At 38.8% G+C, this 12,554-nt stretch overlaps 1 protein-coding gene across 1 annotated transcript in view; it reads left to right on the forward strand.

Annotated features, from left to right (window-relative positions):
- Positions 1-824: 824 nt before the first annotated feature.
- The window catches only part of SDHAF3 (succinate dehydrogenase complex assembly factor 3), a 28,796-nt gene continuing 17,066 nt past the window's right edge, over positions 825-12,554 (forward strand). The window contains exon 1 of the mRNA XM_036378994.2: positions 825-1,022. Within this exon, the coding sequence (XP_036234887.1) occupies positions 861-1,022 (162 nt within the window). The 5' untranslated portion in view covers positions 825-860. The remainder of the gene's footprint in view (positions 1,023-12,554) is intronic.

Below are 12,554 nucleotides of genomic sequence, written 5' to 3' on the forward strand. Positions count from 1 at the left end.
TTTGCTTTTTACTCTGTTGCTCTCATATAATGACTTGTGCATTCAATGAGGCAGTACATTTTTGTCATTTCCTAGTATTTTAGTAAAACTTAATGCTCCCTGGCCCTATGGAAATGTTTCCTTTTTGTTTTGAATCATGAGTAATTTCACTGGCTGGAAGGAGCTTAACACTCACCCGCAATGAGGCAGGACTTTTGCCACTGCCTGCCACTGCCTGACTCTGCTTTTTCCATTATATCTATGGCTGCTGACATTTGAGGGTTTTTCCACATGGGTGAGTTGGAAGTGATGTTAAGCTGCTGAAAAAGCTTTATGGAGAGCTAAGGAGTTGGAGTTTGAGCTGTCAGTGGGAGGTAGGAGAACGCAGGAGCGTTCTCGGTAGTGACAATGCGGTGGCACAAAGTCCCACGGGGGCAGTCAAGGCTTCTTGCTATGACTCCTCTCGTCTCATAGGGAAAATGCAAGTAAATCAAATTACTTTGATTAAGCGTATGATGCTTGGGGCTTAGTGGCCTAATTAATTTGTGCCACATTCTAATCTGCTATAAAGTACACATTTCATTCTTCTGGTGGTGAACCTGGAGCCAAAAATGATTTCTTTATCTAAGGAAATAAGTCTTATGTGAACATCGCGATCTCTGCCACCCGCACCCGTCTTTGTGAAACAACATCCTCCATGCATTCTTACAAGTACTATTTGCAACCCCATTGCTCGGTATCGCCCTAAACGCCACCGGCGAGACGCAGGCTCCGCGTTTGCGGGCAGCGCCGCCCCACACGGGCCGCTGGGCGCTGCTTTGGCTGCGGCGGGGGAGGCGCGGCCCGGCCGGCCCGGCCCCGAGGGCCGCCCCAGGGCCGCCATGGCGGGCGGAGCGCGGCGCCTGTACCGCCGCATCCTGCAGCTGCACCGCGCTCTGCCGCCCGCCCTGCGCGACCTGGGCGACCGCTACGTGAAGGAGGAGTTCCGGAGGCACAGGGCGGCCGGGCCCGCCGAGGCCCAGCGCTTCCTGCGGGAATGGGAGGCAAGTGCCCGCCGCCCCGCGGGGCAGGGACGCGGCGGGGCCCGGCGGGGCCCGGCAGGGCAGGCCCCGGCAAGGTCAGGGGCGCCGGGCGGTCGCAGCTGCTCGGGTGTCGGGCTCGGTGGTCTCAGAGGTCTTTTCCAGCCCAGCTGATTCTCTCTGCTCGGGCATGCTCCCGTGAAGGGCGAGCTCCTTGCAGAGCTGCAGATGCCTTGTGACTCCATGTCTCTAGGCAGGTTATTTTCTATGGTTCTCAGTGCCTTGCCTCGAATGTGTGTGAGCACACACAGGTATATGTAACAGAGTGGCCTCAGTTATATAATTAGCTATGTATAAATATATAAATAAAAGTATACGCACAATTATCTGTATGATCTATAATAATGCATTGTATAAGTATATATAAATATTTATAATGACATACATAACTAATTGTATAATTATAATTAGCTAAGTATGGGTGTAAATAGCTTCCCTGTGAACTTGCATTTGATTTTGGAGTAGCATTTTTTCATTGTTTCTTAAGGAAATAAGTCTTATGTGAACATTGCTTCTCTGCTTAACACCCCTTCCCCTGAACTTCCTGCCTGATTTCTCCAAGGAGAGAAAAGCAGATCACTCCCAAGTGACGAGATTGTAACAAGTTTCACAAGCAGCAGAGGAAGGAGACCTGTAAGGTGCTTTCCCCACATGCCTGGACCCCAGTAGGTATCAGCATATTAACAGGAGTCACCAGGAGTCCACGTGGCAAATGTATAGGCACTTCACAGAGGAGAAGCTTCAGTTAAAGCATGAGCACAGCTGCAAGAGACAGATGTATTGACAAGCTTCCCAATAATTTTCATGCTCCTTCAACTACTGGCTTGGTAGTACTTTTGAATCTCAAAACTGGTTTCCTTTCTGTGGAAGGAAACTCTGTTCTGCTTTGCAGTGGAAGGTGGTTAGCAAAGGCAGCATCCATTGCCTCCCAGCTTACCAGAAGAAGGGTCCTGGGGGAGAACTGCCCCATCCCTTCTACCTGCAGTAGCTGAAATCTTAGGGCTTAAAGTAACTGGGGCATCAGGAATAAGCAGGGAGAAGACTGCCTGGTGTTCTCTACAGAGGAAAGGAATAAATGTATTTTAATTGCCTCTTGCCAACTGATAGATCCTCAAATCAGAGGAATTTGTATCAACTTCTCAAATGCCTAATGCTATTGTAATTTTCAATTGCCGTTTACTTAATACTGCTGAAATGTTTCCACATCACTGCTTTCAATTTTAACATGAGCTAAAGAGACAAGTTACAAGTTACTATTTCCAGTGCTAAAATCTTCCTTAAAATAGTTTTAGAAAAGGAAGGAAATGTTTACATTGAAATATCTTTAGCCATTTTTAAAGTGAAGTATACAAATAGTGAAAATGTTTCTCAGTTCTGAAATGTTTTAAAGGTAGATTATAGGGAAAATGGTGACAAAAATTAGACTACAACTAACAAATTGAATTTTGAAACCTGACATTTAGTGCTATTAGCTATGATATGTTCAAGGAAAGGAAACTAATTTAATAACTGTTTTGAGTGTGTGAATATAAAGAACTTTGCAAATATGTCTGTCTTCTAACAAGATGCTGGGAGATATTAGCACGTAGTTAATGTGTCTCTTCTCATATTTAATTTTTGTTTTGTTCTGGGGTCTTTTTTTCACCCAAATAATAATTTATTTTGAGTGTGAAATTTAAATCAGACTTTCACATTTTTGGCGTGTGAGACTTGCTTTGCATCTTATGTTATGCTGTGGTTCCCAGCCCCATGAAGACTTGAATGAGGTAATCGAGGAAAGTGGACTGTGGACAAACTGGGATTAGGTAAATCTGGGCTCTAATTACATACTAATTAATTCATGTTGGAGTCAGTCCTCTGGCCTGTTTTTGGCTAAGATATAGTTAATTTTCTTTGTAGTAGCTTGTTCACTGCTGTACTTTGGATTTAGTGTGAGAATAATGTGGTAATGCACTGTTGTAGCTGTTTTTGAGCGTGCTTACTCTAAATCAAGTATTTTTCAGATGCCCATGCTCTGCCAGTAAGGAGATGCACAAGAAGCTGGGAAGGAGAATGGCCAGGACAGCTGACCCAAAGTGGCCAAGTGGATATTCTATACTATACAACCTGTAGGATGTTCAATATATAAACTGGGGGAAGTTGGCCATGAGGGTTGATCACTGCTCAGGCGTGGGCAGGGCATCAGTCAGCAGGTGGTGAGCAGTTGTACTGTGCACCACTTGTTTCTCTTGTATTTTATTTTTTGCACCCTTCCTGGGCAGCAGGACACTCTTGAAACAGGTAGGAAGCTCCAGGACAGGTCTTGCAGGACACACCAGCATAGCTGTGGAGTGCTTAGATTCTTGCCTAAGAGTCACCCAGTTAGCCACGAGGGAAGCTGAGATAATGCTGCTGTTCATGTAGCTTGTACCATAACTGTGCTTCTTGCCTCTAATTTTATTAAATGAAACAAAAAACAATCAAACCGAACAAAAAAATCCACCTAAACAAATCACTACAACATTAATACAAACTGGTTGTCCTGTTAAGTTTCTTCTTTTTTTTGGAAAAATGCATGCTTACAGCTCTGATAACAGTGTTATGGCATGTTGCATTTCCAACTTTTTTCTTCCCAATTTGCTTGTTCATTAGGCTAAGCGTATACCTTGCTGTATGCACATTGGTGTTGTCAATATTCAGCTTCCATCTGGAAATGTTCTTTCCTCATACCTTCTGTAGAATGCAGGGCAGGGCATCTGGTACAGAATGGCATGATGTCTCATGTTACAGAGAATTAGCATTCTTAACTTTATGTTAAAGTAATATGTCTTGATGTATATTTATCAGAGGATAAAGATTATGGATATGATGATTGCAGTGATGTTTCTTGACTTTGAATGAGGATTCCAGTATGAAGTGTAATCTTAGTAAGTCATCTGAAGTGCTTTTTGAATGAAAATTTCCAAGATGTCATATTTTAACATGAAACTCCTTGACTATTGCTAAATCTCTTCAGGCTCTCTTTGGGTAGTCAGACCTTCTGGGTGAGCCTGAATATACTAGTTCATAGCCTGTGGTGTGCTTTCTTGTCCTCCAATTTGATTCATACTAGCTGAACATTTAGAAAACAGGCCTGGCATTTCAATCACATTGTGGTTGCCTCACATGATGCCCCTGCCCCCCTTGCTATTTAAATTATGTTGATTCAAGGGAGCTGGGCATATTAATTCAAGTTTGTAGCCAGGTGGAAGTCAGCCTCTTGTCCCAGGCTGTGGTTGCTGTCCCAGCCTCAGGGAGGCTGTGCCATGGGGAGGTTCAGGTTGGACATCAGAAGGAATTTCTTAGCAAAAATGGTTGTTAAGAACAGACTGCCCAGGGAGGGGTGGAGTCACTGTCCCTGGAAGTGTTCAGGAGATGACTGGATGTAGCACTTAGTGCCATGTTTTAGTTGACAAATTGTGTTTGATCAGAGTTTGGGCTCCATGACCTTAGAGGTCTTTTGCAGTCTGAATGATTCTGTGATTGTGTCTCACAAATGGAATAAATTTCCTTTATTTCTTATGAAACACAGTGGAAAACCTATAGGGAGATTTCTAAGATCAGCTTTAAAAATAAAAGGAGGAGAAACAAGAAGTAAAAAGCTCCGAGATTATATTATTGTAGGATGTGAGTGGTTCGTGTTGTTTTCCTGTAAAGGAGATGAGAAGGGACCTCATCTTGTTTAGAATGCACAGGAATTGAGGGATTTAATGTTAGAGCCAGCCATGCAGATGGCTAATGAAGTTTTGTAGGAAACCTAAGCTGACCTATTTGCACTTATAAAATAGGGAAACTATCCATTGAATATTCTTGGAAGAGTTTTTAAGTGGGTACCACCAATAGTCGACTGCAAGTCCATATGTGCTCATGTCAAAGTAGAAGAATATAAATATTGTGGTTTTCCTATCATTGGTATTGGATTCCTAGTTTGTGTCTGGAAACCTGCTGGAAAATATTAAAGAGGGATGATACAAAGAAGGTGAGCTTTGTTGTTCAGGAATTATGCTTCTTCAGGTAGATTCAAATTAAGCATATAAATTATTAATATATGTTCCTATCTATTTTCTAAATAGTTAATATTTTAATTAAAATAATTGGTACTCATTTACAGGAGACTGCTGATATAATTAGATTGATACTGATTATTATCTTGGAATGGTATTGAATTAATGTTGACAGGTATGATAAGTCAGTTCAGCAGTCTTCTAAATCACGGTAGCTGATGAAAATGCTTACATAAGATAAGTAATATTAAGATAGTATTGATTACTTAATTTCAGATTGCAATAGGTTCAATATTCAGCTAAATAATTTCAGTAACAATTTGTTTCGCATTTAAGCATTAATTTTGAAAATGACCATTTTGTACTTGGCTTTTTTAAAAAGCCTGACCCTGTAGATGAGAGGGCCTGGACTGTCACTATGACAAGCAGAATCATTCTGCAGAATTACACAACATTTTCTCAATTTAATAGATTGAATAAATTGCCTTTGAAATTCTTTGGCCACTCTTGACCTTTGGAATCTTTTTCCAAGCTTTCAAATGAACTGTCACGTAGCCTCGCAGGAATGACTAAATTTTTGAATCAGTGCATTTGATGCAATACAAATAATTGTCATTCATCAAATTTATTTTCAGTTGCCTGTGTCACTTGCAGTATTTACTTTGCTGGGAAGGTTGTGGGATGCTGTCATATCTCAGAGAATAAAGTTGTTCTGATATGTCTTTTTCTGCTCATGAGCAGATACACTTACAGAACTTTTTGCTTCTTAATTTTCTGGGCAAGTGTAATCTTCTCCCTCCCCTTCTTGATTTATTTTTAAACTACTAGCACTCAAAAATATGTTGAAATGTTGAGTGGAGAATTTGAAGAGCAAATAGTCAAAGAGGGTGGAAGAGGAAATTGTGGCCAGTACTGGAGTCAGACTGAAATGGGAATGGGATGTGTGAGTTCCCCTTTGTGCTGTCTTTCAGCAAATAATGTAGGTAGTACAAGTATAAAACAGCTGCTGGCATTCTGAATTCTGCTCTCAGTTTCAGTGAAGTGCATTATATAAGAGATGTTTTCTTTGCCTGACAAAGAAATACTTTTTTTTTTGGAAGTAAAATATGTCCTTAGGTTTTTTGCCATTTTATTACTTCTATTAAAGTTGTGAAATAGGATTTTAGAGTAGTATTTCATTTTAACATTACTGGGTACATCGGAATTTGCTTTTAGTGATTTTTATGGCTATCTGGATGAAAACCTTATTAAGAGTAAATTCCTACTGAGTCCTATGTTTTTATCCCCCACTTAGGGTGTTCACTAGTTATTAATCTGTAAGAACTAAACTGTAGTCAATTTCCTGTATTTTCTTTTATATTTCTCAAAAGGTAGGAAGGAATTTTGCACTTTTCTGAGAGCCAGGGAGTTGTGTCTGATAAACTGAAGAGCATTTGGGATTAGGGCATGAATGGCTGCAGGAAATCAGGCTGCTGCTCTGACCTGGTGTTCCTGGTAGCCTGCTTGGTTGTAGGATTTGAAGTCTACCTCTGATGAAATTTTGCCTGGATGCACCCCCATGATTTGGTGAGTGTCCTGAATTAGTATTTATGTGCAATTGCAAAGGTTGACATTTGTTGTGAATCCCAACATCTGTTGTGAATCCTGTTTGTTGTGAAGTTTCATGCAAATGAAACTCTTTGATATTATGCCATCAATTCCATTCTTTCAGTGCTCTTTCAGTTTTGGGTTTAGAAGCAGGAGCTGGTGTCTGCTTCTCTTCTGTAGAGAGCTCAGACAGTCTGGGAGCTTTCTGAAGTGGTGAGACTTGGGGTAGCCTGGTGGATACCCACTGCCTTGTGCATGATGCACACCCATTGCAGGAAGGGGAATTTGTTACTTCTCACCTGGAAAGCAGCATCATTGTCCTTCAGGTTCACCTGGCCACTGCTGAGACCAGTGATTTTTTTTTGCTGGGTTGGTTGTTTTGTTTATTTTTCCCCCCTGTGTACATGCTGGTTTTAGACCTTTACCGTATTTTCTAACTTCAAAATTTTATAAATTGTAGCATCAGCATTCTCAATGCTTCTGTCATGTTACTATGCCCATTATCTGTATGCTATCATATCTATGATTGCATGTAGCTAGTCTGTAGATGGCTCTTTTGATAACTGCTTATCTGCTAGTTGAAGTTTTTATTTACAACTGCTTTGACCCAGCAGGAAATCACATGGAAGTCAGAGGGGTGACATCCAACAGTAATGTCAGTCACTTGCTTCTGCCAGTCACCTCTGGTACAATGCAAGTATAAATACATGATGTGCAAATAGGTTTATAAATTTCAGATGGTTTCATAGCATGCCTTGGATATTTAAAATGTGGCATGAATTGAATCCCTGAACTGAAAATTCTTGGCAGAATATAGCAATTTTATTAGTTACAACTTAGGTTGAGAAGTTTAAATTGCTGGAGAAGCGGGATGCATCTCTAATGAGTGTTAACAGTTTACTCCTTACATGGAATAGCCCTGAGAGGCCACATTTCTCAGGGTTGAAGATACTCTAGAAGTTTTGTGAATGTCTGCTCCATGAGCAGAGACCTGCACCTTCCTAATGAGTACAGGTTAGTGACAGGCAGTGTGAGAATAGGTCTCTAAATAAGAAAAGAGCCAGACACAGTAGAAGCAGAACCAGTAATGGAGCATTTACAGAATTGTCAATTTAAAAGGTAATTCAGGTTTCCATCTAGTGGTGGTATAAAATTCTGTCCAAGCCATATGAGGCAGCATGTGCATAGCCATGTTCCTAGCATACTATTGTACTGGTGCATATGTGTGAAACTTAGGGAATCAAAAGCCTTTATTTTGTATAAATTATATATGTAATAGCACATAATTCTCAAGACCTCCAGATTTTTTTAAGTCAGAGCTGCAATGACCAGCAGTCTGTAATTTTGTGCATTCAGATATCCAAATACTCTTCGAATGTACATTTATCTTATTTGTTGTGAATGAGGCTGATTCCTCTTTTTCATTATTCCATGACAGCCATTTAAAAACGTTTAACTTGACACAGGTTATTGAGAGCAAATGGGTTTCTTAAAAGGTTTTCTCCAAGTTGTATCTGTGCAAGTATGAATTTTGTTCAATTTCTTGCTTTCTCTTAAATCTAAACAAAACAGAAAAAAAAAAGGAAACAGGAACAGATGAGTATTCTGATTCTTCTGCCCCAGTGTTTTAGCCCTATTTTTAGTCTTTAAAGTATTTTGCAGTAGAATTTAGAAAACCTACCAGGTTATGTTTTGAGATGAGAGTTAACAGTGATTGAAAGATGGACCAAGCAGTGTGATGCTGCAAGGATGTTCATTGACAAAAGGCACAGATATTTAAATTGTTTCAGCTTCTGCCTAAAAATTTCCAGTTGTTCAGTCTATGTGTGATTTAGTACATAGCAGGCCATAATGTATATTTTTTTCTTTTGCACAATTATTTATCACAGCAGGCTGTTCTGTTCTTTGGGAGGGGGACACAGTTTCTGCAGGTCCTTCTTTATGTATCTTTCTCAGTTTCTGCAGTTCTTTCTCACAGCTTTTTCTCACAGCTCTTGCTGTACAATCTTCAGCAACTCAAGAGTATTGTTCATGTCCTTTAGCTCATTCTGCTCTGCAACACAAGGTATCGAGGTCTGAACTTTGTTGCATTTTAAGACAATGTAGTATCTTAAACACTACATGGGTCAGACAAACAAACTGAGTATGAATTGCAGTTGCAAAGTTATGAGGATTTCTGCTTGTTTGTATTTTATTGGCACCTTCCTTCTAGCATTTGTTTGGCACTTGTGTGAATATTGTCAGCATGTAGTGTTTTGTAAGCATGGTAGGTTTTTTTACCGCCTTGTCAGTGCATTTCCACTATCAACACTGTAAACACTGCCAACTTTCTACAAGTGCTGTCAAGTACCATATTTTGTAATTACTGCAATAATATTATGAGTGCTGTAATTGCATATACTGTATAGATGTGCCTTTCTGTCCTGTGTAGATAGAAAATTGATATTTTCTTCAAGTTAAAATTGCATCTGGAGCACATCAGAATAATTGTTTAGAAACTGTTTTTTTTTTTCTTCTTCTTTCAGTGTAATGTGAGGTTGCACAAATAGTGTTATGCATATTGGAGGATTTTAAAGCCCCAGATTTTTTATATAGAGAGCTATACTTAAGGCATACTGATGTGTACCCATTGAAGAATGAAAGGGTTTTTTTACACAGTTCACTGATATTAAAGTAATTTAATTGAATATTGTTTTTTGCAAGAAGTTGAACCTCAGATTTTGACCTGATAATCTTGTATTTAGTGGCATCTTTATCACCATTCATGTTGCTTTAGCAGTCTTTTGTATGCTGAGACCTTTGGCTGTTTTGAAGCTGACTGTACTTACAACCATACATCTTCTTTCTTCTTGGTGATGTCCTGCTTTTTGTGCAGCTCACTCCTGGGAATCCATCAAGCAGAAAATTTCTGATGAAATATATTTTGTTTCTTTCTCTCAAAGCTGCTAATTTCAAGCTGTATTTTTTAAGGATATAATTTAGAAAATATATTTAATCATAGTGTCTGATAAAATGTTTGAGCTTCTAGCTTTTAAAGGTCGTTTCCAGAAGTAATGTATAGTAATGAGGTATTTCTAATGAACAAGTTAGAAATCCTACTAGAAGCATAGTTACTGAGTGTTGGATTTTAGGCTTATTGAAATGTGGGAGGGTTGAGTCCTGTTAATGTCCTGGTTTTTATTGTTTCAGGGGTATTAGTGAGAGACAGAGCAGTCTAAGATGAAAAAGAGCATGATGCACTTTTTTCTTCACTGCAGTAACTAGGTAAATTTGTAAAATACCTTCTAAATTGATCTTGCAGCCATATTTCAAAACTAGCTAACAAGAGACACAAGGTAGATGCATCTTCCCTTTCTCTGTGGGAATTACTGAATGATGTACACTTGATAAACTGGTTTTATGCAACTTTATGGTATTTTTTCCTTCTTGATGAACTATTGTATTCAGTAATCTAGAGGAAATGAGCATTAGGTCACTGAAACCTTTTTTTTTTAATTTTCTTTTTTTTTTCTTCCTGAACCAGAAGAAATGTGGTGGAAGGGTTTAAGTCCCTGTCACCATTGCTTCTTTGGAGATGTCATGGCTGAAGGTGTTGGGTGGTGTTGGAAGTATTGATATTTGCTTATTTTTTGCTTATTATTTCTCTGGCTTATTGGAATAAGCCAGAGAAGCTGGTTTATTTTTTTGTGGGCCATCAAATACCATTTATTTATAACCAGTTTCTGGCTTCTTATGATTGCATAGTGAAAGCATGTGGTCTTTGTTGTAGAATTTGGATTATAATAGGCAGTCTGTATTGAGGTAAGAATTCATATTACATTAGCAATCCTTGAGACTTCCATCACCTTCTGACTGAAGTCTGTAATACCCTTATGTGTAATCTCATGGCTGATTTTTGACCTGATGAAGGAAGTGTTGTTCACAAGTTTGCAGTTTTTAAAGTGTACACATGATGGCAGCAAATACTTAGCTAGAGAAGCCTTGTTCCTATGCTAGAAAAAAGAGACTGCTGAATTTTCTAATACAAACTAGAATTCTACAGATTCAATTATTGTTAAATTATTTATTGAAATACATATTGAGAATTGTTAACTTACTGCTACAAATGTTGAGAAGGCTTTTCAATTAGAAAACCTTCCTGGGCTTTCCACCTGGTTTAGTCATAATGTGCTTTCTGGTTTGGATTTGCATTGGTAAACAACACTCTTGGGCACAGGGTGTGACTCTTGTGGATGGTGCTGGGCAGGGCCAGGGGTTGGACTGGTCCTTGTGAGTCCCTTCCAATTTGGCATATTCTTTGATTATAAAATTCAGATCAGCTGTGGGAGTCCCCAGGAGGGTAAGCCCAGAGCAGATGGAGCCTCAGTATGTAGATGCAAAACTCTTTTAAAATTTTATTTTTGTCATAATGTATCTGTTGAGTTTTAAAGCAATTATATTTTTGGAAGTGTACTGTAATAGCCCAAATACAAATGTTTTCTCTACCAAATAAAAGTTTAATTGTTAGTAATGTCACATTTTAGATGCTGTTACAAAGTATGTTGGTATTGCATAGAACTGTTTAGAGTAGGAAGTTTTCTATAAAAATGAAAATATAGTATAAAATATTATTTACCTGCTTTTATTCCTGGATGCCAGTGAAACATTTAAAGTGAATCTCTTTCTCTTTCTTTGCCCCTTTCAAAATGAACATGGCATATGTCAGTCATCCACCATGATATTTTAAGCCAGGAAGTTACAGGTTGCCACAGTTCCAATAATAAAACCTTGTGGAAGGTGTAGGTCAGCTTTTGGCAGTGGTACAAGCAGGCTGCTCTAAAATTAAGGATATTTTGGTTCATGTTCAATTACTTGTTCTGTCTACATACTTTATTTGCAGTAGTTTAAACTTGATTTTATGCTTAGAATTAATTTTAAAGTGTTTGGGAAATCATGATATTCTGTTGTTTTCTGGGCCTCTTAAATTTGGTTTATTGTTCACAGTGAAGTACCCTGGTGAGCTATTTAACATCTGTTATTACAGTGAGTCATTTTAGGAATTTATTTAAGAGATCCATGATGTGAAGGGTTTTAATTAAATAGCAAACATGTCTTTTGTTCTTCAGTTCAGCTGCTGATTGAGAAGTGAAAAGAAATTTCATTGGTAGCACTAGCAAATGTTGTTCTGGTTCATGGACAGTTCAGTACCATCAGTGTAACCGAAAGGATTTACACTGTTGGGAAAAACATTATCATCCTGTCAAGAGGGAAGTGAGAGTTGCTTTGTGAATTATGTCAACTCTGATTTGTCTTTTAAAAAAATTTTATTATTTGTTTTACTGGTGAATCTGATTTTTGTGGAGTCCTTGTCTGCCAGCAGATGCCACTCCTCAGCAGCGGAGTGTTTCCCAGACTTCACCAAATAGAAGAAAATAATTGTGGTAGACCCTTGCCTTTTAGATATAAAACAATTAAATATTTATATTGCTATAAATATGTATAAACAATTAAATATTTATATTTTACAATGGAGCTGTTTAAGGGTTTGTTTCCTGCTGATGCATTAAACCCCAAGGCTGCAAAAATGGTAGTGTGTGAGATAAGATGCCTTTGTTCTTCAAAGTATTTTAATTGAACAGAGGATGACCCAGAAATCCTTTGGGGCTCAGGGAGCTTCATTACAGAAGGTGTAAAGGTGTCTGTGTTGGAATTGCTGAAAAGATGTAATGAGAAAGCCTTGGAAACTGAAGTCTCAATGGCTTGCAATAGGCCAAGTCCTTGTAAAACCTTTAAGCATATGGAAAAGCAGATGGCCCAGTTGTAAGTGTAAGAAGGAACTAAGAAGTGAAAATAGACAAGGAAATCCTGGTAAGAATATTCTGTTTTTAATTTCTAAATTTTGAAAAGA

Source organism: Molothrus ater, chromosome 1 (genome assembly GCF_012460135.2).
Source record: "Molothrus ater isolate BHLD 08-10-18 breed brown headed cowbird chromosome 1, BPBGC_Mater_1.1, whole genome shotgun sequence".
NCBI classification, from domain to species: Eukaryota; Metazoa; Chordata; class Aves; order Passeriformes; family Icteridae; genus Molothrus; species Molothrus ater.